The sequence below is a fragment of the Juglans regia genome, unplaced genomic scaffold, assembly GCF_001411555.2.
Source record: "Juglans regia cultivar Chandler unplaced genomic scaffold, Walnut 2.0 Scaffold_650, whole genome shotgun sequence".
Taxonomy (NCBI): domain Eukaryota; kingdom Viridiplantae; phylum Streptophyta; class Magnoliopsida; order Fagales; family Juglandaceae; genus Juglans; species Juglans regia.
This window is the reverse complement of record NW_023361359.1, coordinates 224,540-240,864: the sequence shown is the minus strand read 5'-3', so window position 1 is coordinate 240,864 and position 16,325 is coordinate 224,540. Positions and strand designations below refer to the sequence as shown.

The following is a 16,325-nucleotide window of genomic DNA, read 5'->3' as shown; positions in this document are numbered from 1 at the left end:
TTCAAATTTTTTCAAGAGATGTACAAAATTAATTTAAGAGTTTTATTTGTAAGCTTGTTCCATATCTTTCTCATACTTGATTCTTTGATGTGATTGGCTCCATTGTGTAGACAACTTGAGCTTGAGACTCCTTTATGCTTAATTCATTTGTTATTATCAAAATCTATATGTAGATATATAATAATATGATACTTGAAACCTTAGGTTCAACATATACTATTAATACACCAAGTGTGGTTAAGATCTTGCCAAGTATCCAAATGAAATTTCTCTAGACTGATTTGGACATTCAACATTGTGATCTGAAAATAACTGGATTGCGTGCCACATGGTGCTAACACAAGTTACTATTCACTTCGAAAATAATGAAAATAAATTTGCACCATAAAATCTTGAATAATCCCACAAAATTAGGAGTGCACTTTGTTTCGCGAATTTCGACTCTTAGGTGCCTCGAATAAATCGAAATGCATTTTCAAACAACTATCATCCGAAAATCAAAAATCGTTTTATTGTACCATAAAATTCTCAATATTCATCTCAGACTAATAGCGCAAATTCTTTCTCATTCACAAGCTCCTAAGTACCTCAAATAATTAAAATCGCGTTTCTAACACCAAGTAGGTAAGAAACTGACTATGCTGACAAATTCAAACTTACGCAATTGCTCGATTCATGAGATCTTTCCAGAATTTTCACTACGTTTTTAAAACCTAAAGAAATTCATCTACTGAGTTTCTGGCAATTTGTTACATGTAGTATTAAGCATTTTAATTTCTGTTTTGTTTAGTATTTTCGAACAAGGTCATTTTGGAAACTTTTGTTTAATGAAAATATTCTGCTTTATTTTACAAATGTAAAGAATCATTTATGCTTGGTGGAAAGAAGGCATGTTTTGAGATTAATAGCATCCGGTTAATCTAGCTTTACAAACTACAAAGGGGTGGATTGTTACAATTCCACTTCATTCCGGTGCCTCCAATTTATGAGCCTCGTACCAAAAGGCAATCCACATTGATTTCTACCCGAAGAAATCCATCCAGCCACGTAATTAAAGGGATAAAAGATATAAGATGATTCTACACAAAAGTAGAAAGACAATATAATAATACAAGAAAAGGTAAAAAGAAACTACTTTATGCAACAGGAATCATACGTTTTCATCAAGAACTAAAGTTGAAATCATTAGCGGTAGCAGTAAGCAAATGAAGAGTGGCAGCTGTCGCTGATGATGATTATAACTTATAAGTAAGATCCACTTATTTCTGGCTTTCCACGGGCCGGATTTTTTTTCAGTCCGGTTCAAATCCAGAATTCGGGTACATCCGGGCGGTTTAGAGAAACCCGGATCCAATTATGGATCTGGGCGATAAAAATATTTTTAAAAGTTTAAACAATTTTTTTTTAAATAATTATTAATAAATTCAAATTAAATCCGATTACAATTCGAATATTTAGATTTATAGTCAAAAAAATTTTTTTTTGAGATATTCGGATATCCAAATTGAATCTGGTTATCCGCCCAGATTATTTTCGAATTAATCCAGATGGATAACTGCACGGTTTTTAGAATTCGGATCTTGACAAATCCGGATCCTGTTGCACACTCCTACCGCTGATGAAGAATTTTAACTGAAGTTACTTTTGAGTTGAAGATGGGCTTGGTTCTGGACTCAAGGCCCAGTTGCTTTGCATTCAGACTTACGTTTAATTTTCTGTTTATGTTTGTATTTAAAGGCCCACGGCCTCTACTGTAGCTTTCCACTAGAGTCGCCTGAGAGTATATGTACCGAAGGCTGAGCATTCTCAATAAGTTATGTAAAATTCACACTTTTGTAAAATTTGATGGAAATAGTTCAATATAGTCCATCTAATAGATTATGTATTTTATAACTAATATACAGTTTGCTACAGTACCCTCTCTACATCTATGAAATACTATTCACACTTGTATAAATATTTAATAATTTTTCTCTACTTTTTACTCTTTATTCATTTTACTTTTTACTTTCTACTTTATTTGAAATGAATAAAATATATTAAAAAAATATAATATTTAAACGATATAAAGAAAAAATAGATAAACTGATATATGATATATTGTAAAAATCAATATATAAAATAGAAAAAATAAATTTTAATAATGTATTTTAAAAGATATGATAAAAAATCCATTGGGATATAGACTACTTATTTCTCTCCTATTTTTCTTCTTCATGTTCTTTCGGAGGCTCCCCCCATCGAGAGAGAGCATTTTTCCGGGGTGTGTTATAGATAGTCACCGAAAAGAAGATTCCTATCAAAACTTGAAAAATGTTGTTTTACATAAAGGGTAGTACTAGTGTGTCGCCCAACTTTGATCACTGAGCGTGCCTACTACAAATTTTACTTTCTTTTTTTTTTTCTTTACACTTTTTTAATATATTTAAATATTTTTAAAAAATAAAAAAATACATTAATACACTAATAATCAATTCCTTAATCGGTAAGTAAAAGAAAAAATTAAATGCATGAACGGTCAAAATGAGACGGCACAGTAATATTATTCTTACATAAAATACTGGAAGAAAAATTAGAACATTAAAATAAGAAATCAGCTTTTCAGGAGATGAAATGTTCACTATGGATTTTACCATATGCAACAAGATTTGCAGACTTTTTTTACAGTTCAGCAATATGAAATTCAGGAGAGCCAAGTCTGTCAACTGAAACACATTTCAGAATAACAGAATTACTTGACATGAACTCTGTACATCTCCAGCAATAGGAAATGAATTTACAGAACTTATGCTTAAACCTCCAAAAGATTTGAGAATGTAAATGACTCGTATCATCATTTTTCTGTGTCAATATTATCATCACCAGAAGGCATCTGTCTAGTTTCTGACAATGAAAGGCGCCTGGGCTTTCCAGAGACTGCTTCAATAAGTCCCTCTGATGAAAAATTTAATGCAGCAGTCGATGAAGATGACCCCAGCAAATGCCGGACAGGGACATCAGCTGAAGATGACGCAGAATGATTGTATGTGAAAATTCCCATTGGGTGGTCAAACTTGCAACTTGGACCAAATTTGCAGATACCATAACGAGAATAGAAGATGCATAGAGGCTCTCCCTGTTAAAAATGAAAGAGCAGCTCCAATCAATATGCACTGAAGAACATACAAACTAGTCTGAAACAAAACAACAAAAGAGGGGGTGGAGTTCGTGAACCTTTTTTTTTTTTTTTTTTTTTTCCTCTCTATGCAAGCATATTCATAGATAAACTAAGTGGTTATATGATACGAGATTCAAAGGGGGGAGAGTCCCATCCCAAAACAAACAAATGCAACGTCAGTGAAATAAATAAATAAATAAAGGGATTTGGAGACAAAAATTGGGTCCCACCCATTAGCCGCTTGAAGCGGTTTTTGTATAGTCTGATAAACGTACTAAAAATCTCTCAAAACACATACTTTGTACTTTACAATATATATTTAGAAATCCCAAAAGGAAGTTTCCAGGAAAAAAAGACAAAGGAAAAGAAAAATCTAGCTCAATCAATAGTTAGGAGCAGAGCATGCAAATAATGCCCTTTAAAATACCTTATAGTATCTTTTTATATAATTAGAAATGAACTGCTCAAGTGTATATGGGAATAGGTAGCTTAGCGGATGTTATTGCCGATAGCAATTTTAGGAGTACAACCAGAAAGAACATAAATATAAAGTTAGAAAACCCTCAGAAAGGTATCTTTAAGAATCAAGCAAGCCAAATGGCATCCAACTATCGTAATCTCATGAATTGAAATGTTGTATAGTTATGAGACACCCCCAAGTATACTAAAAAGTGTAGGTTTTTTTTATAAGATATTAAAAATTTAGTTAGTATAGTTGCAATGGCTTCACTTTTCTTCTATATTGTTCTCTCTCTCATTTTTGCTACTTCTATGAAATACTACAAGACTATAAACATGGTAAGAAGCATTGAAGGACTATTACAAAATTTTTGAATGCTTAAAAAAACCATGACAGCTATACTTCTGGTATAAACTTGGCAATTATGAGAGTCATGTAAGAGATGTAACTACAGTACAGTTACACTTCCATCACTTTAAACAAAGCACATCCGTCATCAATCGTGCAAAGGCTGGACTAAGGCCTCAAACAGAGCATATTCAGTTTGCAAAGACTAACAACTAATTGCCTCATATGCTATTCTGAATTACTGCAAATTGTTAAGCTTGTAATTGTTTTAATATGATTTTATGCTTGTCATGAAAGTCAAATAATTGTCAGATATTTATTCAAGAAAATTTCACAAGTGACAAAACAGAGACTGATAACACTTGGCATAGCTAAATACTGTTATGAAATAAGAAAGATTGAATCAGCACTGATGATGCAACTCACTGGGCGTAAGGGAAGGCCTATGGGACTCAAGACACAGTCAGGAGCAGGAATTTGTCTTTCCCTCGGATGATGGAACCGACAAACTGCACCAAACTTACAATCACCAGTCTTCATGTAAAACTGGCACTCAGGCAGGCCAGGTCTCTCAGGAAATACATTCTCTCTCTGCAATGCGTAGAACCCCACAGGGATAGAGCCTGAATGAAGTGGAGAAAATGTCCCCTGAGATCCTGCATTAGCTGATTCACCCTGTCTTGATGTTCCATAGATCTGACTATTTCCTACTGTTTGCTGCGGGGTCTCCGAAGAGGAAACTGATCCGAGCTGACCCTGGAAAGAAACCATCCTATTAGCATTTCAGAATCAGTGCTCACAAGTTCTATGTTTATTTTCTCTTAGAAGAAAAGTCATACAATGAACGACATAAATTAAGGGTTTGTTGTTTGTTCTGCATAGTATAGGGATGGAGGTAGCTCTGTTGATCCCTTGTATTGAATTGAAATTCACCATCTGCAAGTTCATTAACTTATGGCTGTATGTTCATGAAGCTCGTTTTCCTCTTGATCAGATGCCTAGCACCATAGACATGCTTGAATGCAATTGAATCAAAATTTAAAGCAGAAGTCCAATTAAAACGCAACCTTTCTCTCAAATAAAAAATACAACTAATATGTGGGAAATTGTTCAGTTTCAAGCCTCAATAATATCTCAATCGCAAAACATCCATCTGAAAATCATATTAGCACATCCATCATCACTGCCACAAAATATCACCAGCAATAGCTGTTGACAACAAGGACCACTACACTACCGCAGTTGGCATCACCCCAACCATCTGTAATTACTAGTGAAATATAGGCATAACAAAGATAAAGCACAAAAAGGACTTGAGTTCCACTAACCATTAGATTACAAAATTTGGAGGAAGCAAAAGATAGAAAGTTAGACTTATAGGCCCACCATGTGAGTCATTGCTCTACATATTTCTCATAAATACTAAATCTCCTAGATAAAATATATAATTCACACTGCTTCCCCCACCCGCTCCACCCTTCCTATACTTTTCTTTCCCTCCCCCCTTAAGTTACCTAATATAGTATAAATGAAAACAACTAAACAAGCATACAAAATCTGAACCATATTTTGTGGAAGGAGCAGAAAGCTTACGCTGTATGCATTCCACCCAGGAACTGACAAAACTCCCTGAGGTAGAAGCAAAGGTGTGTAACTCGAAGGACCTTGCCAGCGTGGACTGGGGATATAAGATGCTCTCGACCAGTTTGTAATTCCTCCCGGGTATGACTGTTGACTAGGCGTAGTTGGAGACTGCATGGTAGGATACACAGAAGAGCCACTCAATGAAACCATCATATTTGTTGGCTGAGGGTGGTGGAATTTACAAGAGCTTCCAAACTTGCATTGTCCCGTTCTTAAATAGTAGGCACATTGAGTCTCATTCTGCATTGAGGAAAAAATTTCATCCATCAAAGAAGCAAAGATTCAGCTAGAAAAGAGCAATGCCATTTCATATATGAGGCAGATGCTTCCAGCGCCACATAACATATTGAACTGAAACGCCCAAATATAAACTTTCAGTAATGAGCCAACCATGCAACTGATGTTGACCAAAAATGGTCATAGCCATGACCTTGATATAGAAAGGTCATTTTTTGACATCAGTGGAGAAGCATGCATGATACCCACGGGAGTTTTATAAAAATAAAAAGTAAAAAATAAAAAATAAAAAATTGTTTTAACTTTGATTTTCATTTGATTTGCTATATGGGAGGCTTTAACGATGTGTTAAAAGTTTGTGTAGGACCCAGAAGTAAGGAGATAGTAAGGAAACCTAGTTCTATTAGGATTAGCTAAAAAGAATCCATAAAAGCTTCGAAATCCTAGTTCAACAAGGATTTTTTTTTTTTAATTTGTCAAATTTGTTTAAAAGTATAAAAGGAAGAAATCAAAGTACACACTGTATACAAGAGAAACCACCTGACTAGAGAAAATAAGGAGAAGAAAAGGACATGAAATCTAGATAATCAAAGAAGCCAAAACTATTTTGAGCCAACATCCAAATGGGAAGAGTTTTTATCACTATGGATCAAAGCACAATATGCTTTTGTCTTCTCACAATCTTCAAAGTTCCGAGCATTACATTCCTTCAACACACCACGTCACATATAAAGAAACCATCTATTAAACTTCCGTGTTGCATTGACCTAAATTATGACTTCTCTAACAAGCTAGCACCTCAACCACTCATTAAGGCATCACCTACTCAATGCCAAAACAAAGGAATGCCAAGGCCCTTATTGTTTATCATGCCCTGATGGAAGATCCAATCCACATGGCCTATACTCCAAAGGGATCAGTCAATGATACAATTGGAGCCCCATTGGAACTTTATAAAGAGCAATAAATTTTCCTTCCCAAGCAATGTGAGATCCCCCATACACCACCTGCCCTTATTATTTATAAGAATGGGTTATCACACTATTCTAGCCATTTCACACTATAGCATAAGATGATCAATTGTTCCTCCGCTCTTCTTGCACAAACAACATCAACCCATCACAAGATTCTCCTCCTAAAACTATCCATACTTAGAATCTTGACAAATGCAGTTATCCAAACAAAGAACGCCATTGGCAAATGGAGTTGGGTTCCATGAAACGCATTTTCTTGAAAAGGAGTACCTATAGGATGCAATGCATGTAAAAGATTTTGACACCAAACTTCCTTTACTTGGATGGAACCCACGATATCTTATCATCATCACCACCTTCCAATGTAATAGAGAGTATGAGGTTAAAAAATGTTGAAAACAACTTCACAACACTACATCTTGGATTGACCAAATAAAAGTCAAATTCCATATTCTACTATCATTGGAGAGATGCCAAGTGTACACCATGGAGGCCTCTAGACCACAGGAAATTCCGAACACCTCTGAATAATCTACCTTCAAGGTTGTTTGCCGCACAAAACTTCATACCAAAATCTAATTTTGGCTAACCCAACTCGAATATGAAAAAGCTAGAGAATATCCATCACCCCTTGTATTTTTCCACACTACAACCGCTTAAGACCCGCTTAATTGGAGAACCACTCCCCACCTAGTGTCATACTATACTTCCACCACTGAACTACATAGAGCCACCCCTTTTGTGGCAAAGCACCATAGCTATTTTCTCAACAAGGTGCAGTTGAACACCATCAAATCTCTAATTCTCAGCCCTCTGGAGGAAACAAAGCACAAATCTTTGGCCAGCAATTTGAGTTATTTCTTCGATTTGAGTTGGCCCTTGATAGTAAAAAATCAGTATTCTTATCACCTTCACACAATCATAGTGCCCTTATTTCTATCGTCAACTTGCCTCATTTAAAAGGTCATTGATAATCTCCTTTCTCAACTCCTATGCAGTAGACAAGGATCTCTCTCATGCCAGCACACTAATGTCACAAACCTTTCAGAAGAAGCGTGCTTTTCTCAACATGGCCAAACTACTCATTTCATTTCTTCAAAAACTTTTCAAAGGCTTCAGCTTGCTTTCCAAGACAAAACTAGGTGAGCCATAAAAATTTATGACAACTGCCATTGTTTCACCTTATCCACCAAACTTTTAGGTTGAAATACTGTTTAACCATATATTTTCAAACTTGAAATACCGTTTGCAACTGTAAAGTTCCCTACAATCAAATAGAATAGGAAAATGGTATGAACATGATCTGGCCAGCCACACAGCTCAGATACTCCAGGAAAGTGTACTTCACACCCAGCGGAGAGAAGAAATATGTCTAATCTGGACCAAGTACGGGTAACTTAATTGTTCAACCATGTAAAAGTGCATCCTGCTAGCTATTAATTAAGTTCTCAAAATATAAGGTTAGAAAAATCCACCATAATTGGACACAAGCGAACAATTTCTCACTAAGAAAACGAGACACAATAAAATCTCCCCAAACTCAACAAGGCAATTCCACCAGATCACCAAACCTACAAACTCATCCCAAATAAAGCTTCTCCACAATCAAAGTTGGGACCATAAATCTTGCAAAGGCCCACTTAAGCTTATCTCCAATAATCCAAAAAGAGCATGCAACAGTAAATCCCCCAACACAAGTATTGAGTTTTCCCACCACCGTTTTGTCCCAAATATGCAAGATGCCGCCCACCTGAGGTGCCTCCTGAATCCAAACAACACCAATATACATATTAACACTTCCAAAAATTTCGTACCATATTACATGACATGTAGACAGATCAAAATAGTTGTCATTGAACAATCTCAAGTTCCGCAACAAAAGCCCAAGTTTCACAAGGAAACTTGAGAGCCCTTCCCCTTTGCCTTGGCACTCAGCTTTAGAATCATCACTTATGGAGCAACTTAGTTTTTTAATTCCCTAATACCTCAAGGATTGGAGATACTGATATTCTACTAGCTTCAATGCAACAAGTAAAGAAAGCCATTAAATTAATTTTTAGATCAGATCTACCACCTTCTTTAACATCTAGGAAACACAAAATTTCATATTTTTCCTTCGATTACTTTCTGCCAGCTTGACCCAAAAACCTTAGGAGTTGAGTTTTCAAACTTATCTCAAAAGAAACTTATCCCTATAATGATTTCAAGACCCTATTTGTGCAAGACTTTATATAGCCCAAGAAGCCCTAACTTTTTCTAATAAAATGAACCCTAAGTCTCATTTTATCAATTGTGATCTCCATATTGAGCGATTATAGAAAGGTGGTGAATGAGATCCCTCATTGTTTAAGAGGGTGAAGTTCTTGCTCTTTATAATGATTCGCTCCAATTATACCATTGACTAGTCCTTTTGGAGTATAAGCCCAAATGTGGCTTGAGATTTCCTTAGATCGTTATAGATGGTATTAGAGCCAAACCCAACAAGAAATGCGGGACTTGAGCCGTGCCACCTATGATGTAATGACCCCAACAATGACATCAGGGATTCAAGGGGAGGAGATTGTCATACCCAATATTGGGTGAGTATAGGAAGGTGACAAGTGGGATCCCACATTGCTTTGGAGGAAGAAGCTCTCGCTCTTTATAATAATTCCAATAGACTTCAACTATGTCATTGACTAGTTCTTTTAGAATGTAAGCTTAGATATGGCTTGGGCTTTCATGAGGGCGTTGTAAACTCGGAAATAAGACAGGGAAGTTCATCATTCATTCATTTCTCAAGTCCCTTTTGGAACAAAAATAGCATTATATTCCCGCTGAAGAGCATTTGGAATACTAAGGCGCCCCCTAAACGTAATCCTTTTTGTAAGGACTTCTTCCTTGGGGGAAGTTCCTCATATTAGACAACCCAAGGAAACACCGCATCATTGTCATGGATTGGTCTTTCATTTGCAAAAGAAGTGGAGAGTCCATTGATCATCTACTACTTCATTGAGAGATTGCTACAACCCTATGCAACAACTTCTTCACTAGAGTGGGACTAGCTTGGGTAATGCCGAGAAGAGTGATTGATCTCCTAGCATCTTGGAAAGGCTTTCAAGGTAACTCAAAGATTGTAGCAATCTGGAAGATGGTCTTGTTATGCCTATGGTGGTGTCTTTGGAGGGAGAGGAACGAAAGAAGGTTTAAAGATCATGAGCGGTCAATGGATGAACTTAAGACTTTCTTTTTTGTACTCCATTGGTCAATATAATTGATTTTAATGGCATAAATTTCATGAATTTCTTGTATCTCTAGATTACAATGCATAGGTAATGCTATTGTATATGTCCTTTATACTTGGGCTCTAGCCTATTCTTATTCTCAATAAAATTGTTTATTGATAAAAAAAAAAATTAACTCGGCAATATTTTTTACAACTGTCATATATTTAGAATGCTATTTTTGTTCCAAAGACAGTTTAATGATTAAGTTTTCTTTCAAAGGTTGGAAAGACAAGGTATGCTGTTCATGTTTACAAATAAAGATTGCTTTGGTTTTTTACTTCTCAGAAGAAAATTCTTTGGTTTTGGTTTACAGAATTCTTGAATCTTTGCACTCCAATAAAAACGGTGGTGCATCCTATCCCTACCAGGGAAGGGGGTGCAACAAAACTGGTTAACATACAATGATGAACACTAAGATGATGTGCTACTGTGTGAACACATTGTTAAATCAAGCAAAACACTTAATTTACCGGGCGAAGTGGATAGCCTAAAATATTTAAGGCAACTCTTCCAGCAACCCCAGCCTTGTCTCTAGGATGATGAAACTTACACGTTGCTCCAAACTTGCAAGTTCCTGTCTTCAGATAGTACTATAGAAAATATCAAAGCAGAATATTAGTTGCTCAAGCCTCAGAAGAAGGATTAAATATCTAAGCAAACTGAGAGTTGGAGTAAAATTGGTTTCATACACCTTACTATTAAAATACAAGCACATATTGTCCAAGTAAATGACCATTGGCATATTGCAAGTTCATTGTCTTTATAATGATAATCACCAGAAAAATAATAAGTATTGAGATATATGAAGGAAAAATAATAATAGGAAGTAATAGAATCCTTTATAGCATAATTTTGGCAATTAACATTTGTGAGTCAATTGATGTTTCTTTACCAGATTATATCAATTATTGTCTAACATCCAGTAGTCCTTTTCTTGAATATTCCTTTGTCTTATCATAATATTTCTCCCACGACATGGAATGGATAGAGTGAGGGCTGTATATAGGAAAATAGCTCCAACTTATTTAATAAATAAAGAGGGTGACTTGCCCTCCCTTTCTGTATGTCCATGCACCATTTGTCTTCATCAAATTTCTTAAAGCTTCCTGACCGAAAGGAAATATAGGCCAGTGGGTGGGGATACCCAACAAGAATAGATAGCCATAATCATGCACATGCTGAACCAGTGTTGGGTATGCTCTGAGAAGACAACCAACTGAAGTAGGATTTTCATAACAGTAATACCGAAAATTTCTCAAAACAGATTGGATCAGGGCACCATCTGAATAGAAGGTAAAGTTCAGCTTCATTTGAAGCTTTTTCAAATGAAGAGGTAACAAGAAAAAAACACATTATATACTGCATGTGAAGTCTGAATTACGTCTCTCTCTTTTGAAGATGGGTTTTATTAATGTCATGATAAGCCTAATAGAATGATTTGTGATCAACATGCTTTTAAGTATGCTGAGAACAACATACATACCAATTGATCATCAGATAAAACTTGAATATACTATCAAATTTCAAAGGACAACATAACATAAATTTGCAGTGGATTGGGAGGTTCATCCACTGCCTCCTGCCCCATCCCCACATCCATAAGGGCTTAGGTAAATTTATAAGATTTATCAAACAAGCTGGCAATGCCAGGAGCCAGCCCTAGTCAATACATCTTGTTCATACCTCTCTCTCTCTCTCTCTCTCTCTCTCTCAAAATTTTATGGTTTTTCTATCCAAAAATTTATTGCCTGGACATAAACAGGCCAAACCACAATACCAATATTACAAATATACTATTTCACGCCCAATAGTAAGTATACATGACATACTTATTAAACAAGCAATTCTGCCAACTGGATGGAAATACATGCCTGACATTCTGGTTGTCCCACTCTTTCTGGAAACTCCCCCTTCATCCTTGCAGTTGCAATAGCCTAGAATAAAATAGAATCTCGTTAGTCAAGCTCCCCAAATATGAACATCATATAAAGTTGAAATATTAAAATATGAGACTCAAAAACTTATTGTGTGATGAACTCAACATCAAATAGCTAATACACGAAGTATACCAGCTAAGCAAAAGGTGCAACAAGTATACCAAAGTCCAGAGGAGCATGCAAGTGTGTCTGTTGCAAGCATCCATATATAATGAAAGAGTAATGCTAGATACAGTTATGGGTTATGTAAGCGTCGCGCACTCCTTTAGAAAAAGAGTGGGGGTTCACCATTAAAAAATTAATTTTCTCACGTGCATCCCATATTTACTCATTTTTTTAAAAAGAGTGCAGGACGCACATTATGACTACAAATATCATTTCTCTTAATGAAATGTATGTCATACTCAAGACAGCATCTAATCACGCTGGTTTACTTGTGTATAGGAATATATGCATATGCATATAAAACAATGCTACACCCATCCCTTACTGCTCTGACTTTCCCTGTACCTAAAAAATTAACAAAACAATCTACTTGCATATTCTAACCTAGAATCAGACAATAACTATTTTTAAATCTATTTCTTCTTGTAATCAATGTTAGAGGCAATATTTAGTTTAGAAAAAAAAAAAAGTGATAAAGATAAACAATAACAGAACAAATAACACATTTGATAGCAAGGACCACATAGTGCAGTGGTTCCGGAGTCTATAACAATCTAGCAATCTCATAACAATGCATCAAAGCCATATCCATCATATAAAATTGAGTTCAAAAGATTATTCCAGATACGCCACAGCTCATACCAGCTTCCTATTAGGAGGATGATTAAATCTGCACGTCGCCCCAAATCTACAAAGACCTGTTCTAATGTAATAAGAACAATCTGGCTCTCCAGGACGCTCAGGATATTGCCCAGAGTCCATTGTTTCACTTGATATCAACTTCATTTTCCACATTGCATCTGAAAATACACTAACGTAGTCAAACAAAAAGAAAGGAAAATAATTCCCCAGCATTCATTCATCCAAAATTGATATTCCAGAAAACTGATGCTATGCTTTTCGCGTATTGGTCTCTACCTTTAAAATAAATCGTCACTTAAAACTAAAATACAGAGTAATTGATTACAGCATAAAAAACCATACAAAAAGCAAACAATTCCGGATTCAAAATAGGGTACGACCGATGATTAGGCAGGGCGGGATGAAGCAAACAGCAAGGGATTGGCTGAATAGAACAGATGTGACAGGAATAGGATATTGAATGGAAAGCAGACCGTTAGCCAAGCGCGCCCATTACAGCACCTCTATTATAGAAGTGAAAGCGATGTGCCTTATTGACCAGCCGAAGAGAATCCTTATAAAAGAAAGAATGGGAAGCAGACCCCGGTAAGCCACTCATAGGAATGGTCAAGTAAGCCACCATACACAATTAAAAAGCTTTCTTTCTTAAAATCCTTTCCTACTTGCATATAGTGGTTACATCTCATATGCATCCTTGTAAAAGGGAAAAGGCACCACTTGCTGTGGATAGAAAAAGAGAAGGAACTATTTAATATGATGTCGATATGGCTGAAAAAGAAAAAAGAGGATATGCACAATGCTACCAGATAAAAAAGATTGTTTCATTCAGTCATAAAGAGGATGTTGAAGGAAATAAATTTTAGAAAATTGACAACACAGGGCAGCCACAATTACTACTTTACTAGGGCACATGCATAACCATTTAGCATGACTATTATGAACTATTCATTTAGTAAGCCATTACAGGACCCAGAACCTTTATTTTTCTAGTCGACCCAAGTTTTTCACGCCTATGAAAAAATAAAACAGCTATGAGACTCAAAGCTTACATGAATTGATTAATTCAAAGATAGTCAACCCATTAGAAAAATATGATTAAAGAAAATCATGTATTGCCACTAAAACATTTCAAGCAAAAAAATAAAGCTTTTAGACCAATAACTGACAAAAATAACGAAAAGGATGGATAAAAAATTTAAAGAAAAGATAGAATCACATCTTCTCTTTTCCCTAATCTGCATGGCACTCAAGTGAAAAATAGCATATTCACTATACCAGAACTGTATACGATTACTCACATAAAAAACTGTAATTTTTAATACATACCAATCAAGAAGAGACAAAGGTCAAAATTGAATACTGGTCAATCCCAAGTCAAGATAAAAGGTCAAAATCATTCAAGGAACCAAAAGATAGGCAATAAACCTTTGAAAATGATATGGACCAGAGAATTGGAAACAGATAACAACACAACATGTTCCTTCAAAATAAAGAACACAAAATGTTGGCATACATTAAACTTCATATCTGTAACCATTGATTCAACTAGACTAATATTTAATACTCTCATAGAAAAGCTCAAATTTAATATGTATAAAACAAATCTATAGAAATTTAAGCTTCCTATCAATCACAAAAGGAGCAGAATGGACATTTACACAACGTAAATATGAACAGAACGTGTATCGAATTAGGAAAAAAAAAAACACGTAACAAATAGAGCAACTAAATTGTATCTAAAGAAAATAATTATGAAAAACAAAAGCATGATAACAATATCAAACGTAAAACTTTGGGAAGAAAATATGCAGAGAGAAATTTTCTAATTTAAGAGCGAGGAGAAATTTTGGAATGTTGCAAAAAAATTAAATAAAAAGTTAGAAATTGAAGGAAAAAAACACGAAAAAAAAGAAGAAAAAACGTTGTACAAATAGAGAGTAATTGCAAACTCTTTTTATCCATTATTTAAAACGAAAATTTACTTAAGAGAATTAAATTTCTGGCATTGGCCCAAACCGAATTCATCAGGGGAAAGAGCAGTGACGACAACTCATGATCACGAAGCAGCCATCACTACCAACAAGCAAGTGGAATTTCTGCAAGCAAATGAAAGACAGAAAACGGCAACCACGAAATCACATTTTGAAAACAAAAGAAACATAAGGAGACCTTCGTTCAGCGAGGCTCCTTCGGTCACGGACCCCGCCACTGCTGCCGCCGCTCGGGACATCGGAATTCCGGCGTCGAACTCCATCGCTCCATCAGCACAGAGATGACACTCTTTCACTCTCGACCGGAATTGCCATTCCCCCAACCAAAGCAACCAATCACCACCACCACCAACTTTCCCTCTAGCTCTCCCCTTCCCGCAGTGCCGAGAAACCGATCGACCAAAACTAATCAGGAGGCCCAACAAGAAAGCTTGTTGGAGAGAGAGAGAGAGAGAAAAACAGAGTTTTGGAGAGAGGGGGAAAGAGAGGAGCGTTCTCTTCTCCTCTCCACAGAAACGAGAATAAAAACCAACCATCCAACCAGACAAAAGCCTCTCCCCAAGTCATCTCTTTCTAGTTTGCTTTTTCACCCGCGTTTTGTCCAAAAAACACAACCTTTTCAAAAATAAAACGGACGCACGTTGTCTTACCCACTCGCGAAAATGGGCCACCTATGTCAAATCGCTTGCTCCGATTGACGCGTTTTGGAATCAACAGCATTTCCCATTCGTTTTCAATTATTGCGCGGTCTATTTTAAAGTTTATATGCTTCACTATGAGATCCACCAAATATTAAGTGTGACACGTGGCTGCTGAATGGAGCGAGTAATGGGGTTTTGAAATGGTGGAGAGTGGGGCTGAGGCTGTACTAATTTTCTAAATACCTGAAACTCCTACCGGTTCACATAACTGCTTTTACTTTTTCCACCTTGTTTTATCATTCCAGTTAGAACTGCCAAGGTTCCGATTACTCAACTGGGAGAACGAGAGTTCAATACCCCGCCCGCACCTTCCTTGTAATAATAAAATAAATAAATAATATTTATAATTATAAAATATATAAATATTATATAATTTTTTTTATAAAAAATAAATAAATATAAAATTAACATAAAAAATTTATTTTTTTAATAATAAATCTATCTTTTTTAAAATGATTCGTGAGCACACAACTTCATCTACTATTATTTGTAAATAAATAAATAAATAAAAATTTACTATTTATGTTGGCCTCTCTTCTTTCTCTTTACTATTTGTGTTTGTCTTAAAGAATAAATATAGATAAAAGTCACTATTGAGAATATCTATTTTACATATATAATATGACATTATTTAGACCACACATATCCTCAAGTGAGTGTTGAAAACAATCAACTAGAAGTAACCACATGGTGAATACAAAGTGTGCATTATTATAGTAACTTCCCTCTAACATTACTCATTAATATTTTTGTTAAGTTTTTGTTACTCATCATTTTTGTACTTATACACCATAGGTAACACT

The 16,325-nt window shown here is 35.5% G+C and overlaps 1 protein-coding gene across 1 annotated transcript; it reads right to left on the bottom strand.

Annotated features, from left to right (window-relative positions):
• Nucleotides 1-2,561: 2,561 nt before the first annotated feature.
• On the bottom strand, nucleotides 2,562-15,375 carry LOC108997872 (zinc finger CCCH domain-containing protein ZFN-like). The gene is made up of 7 exons (XM_018974261.2): nucleotides 15,000-15,375; nucleotides 12,831-12,988; nucleotides 11,958-12,020; nucleotides 10,557-10,676; nucleotides 5,559-5,849; nucleotides 4,392-4,721; nucleotides 2,562-3,115 (listed from the first exon to the last, which is right to left on the bottom strand). Exons 1-7 carry the CDS (start codon nucleotides 15,355-15,357, stop codon nucleotides 2,834-2,836), a joined length of 1,602 nt encoding a protein of 533 aa, XP_018829806.1. The 5' UTR covers nucleotides 15,358-15,375; the 3' UTR covers nucleotides 2,562-2,833.
• Nucleotides 15,376-16,325: the final 950 nt, after the last annotated feature.

Coding starts and splice junctions, on each gene's coding strand:
- LOC108997872 (XM_018974261.2), bottom strand. CDS start 15,357: ATGGTTGGTTTTTATTCTCGTTTCTGTGGAGAGGAGAAGAGAACGCTC. Junction 10,677..11,957: donor TGGGACAACCAGAATGTCAG/GCATGTATTTCC, acceptor TATTTTCTATAG/TACTATCTGAAGACAGGAAC. Junction 5,850..10,556: donor TAGGCTATCCACTTCGCCCG/GTAAATTAAGTG, acceptor TCCTCAATGCAG/AATGAGACTCAATGTGCCTA.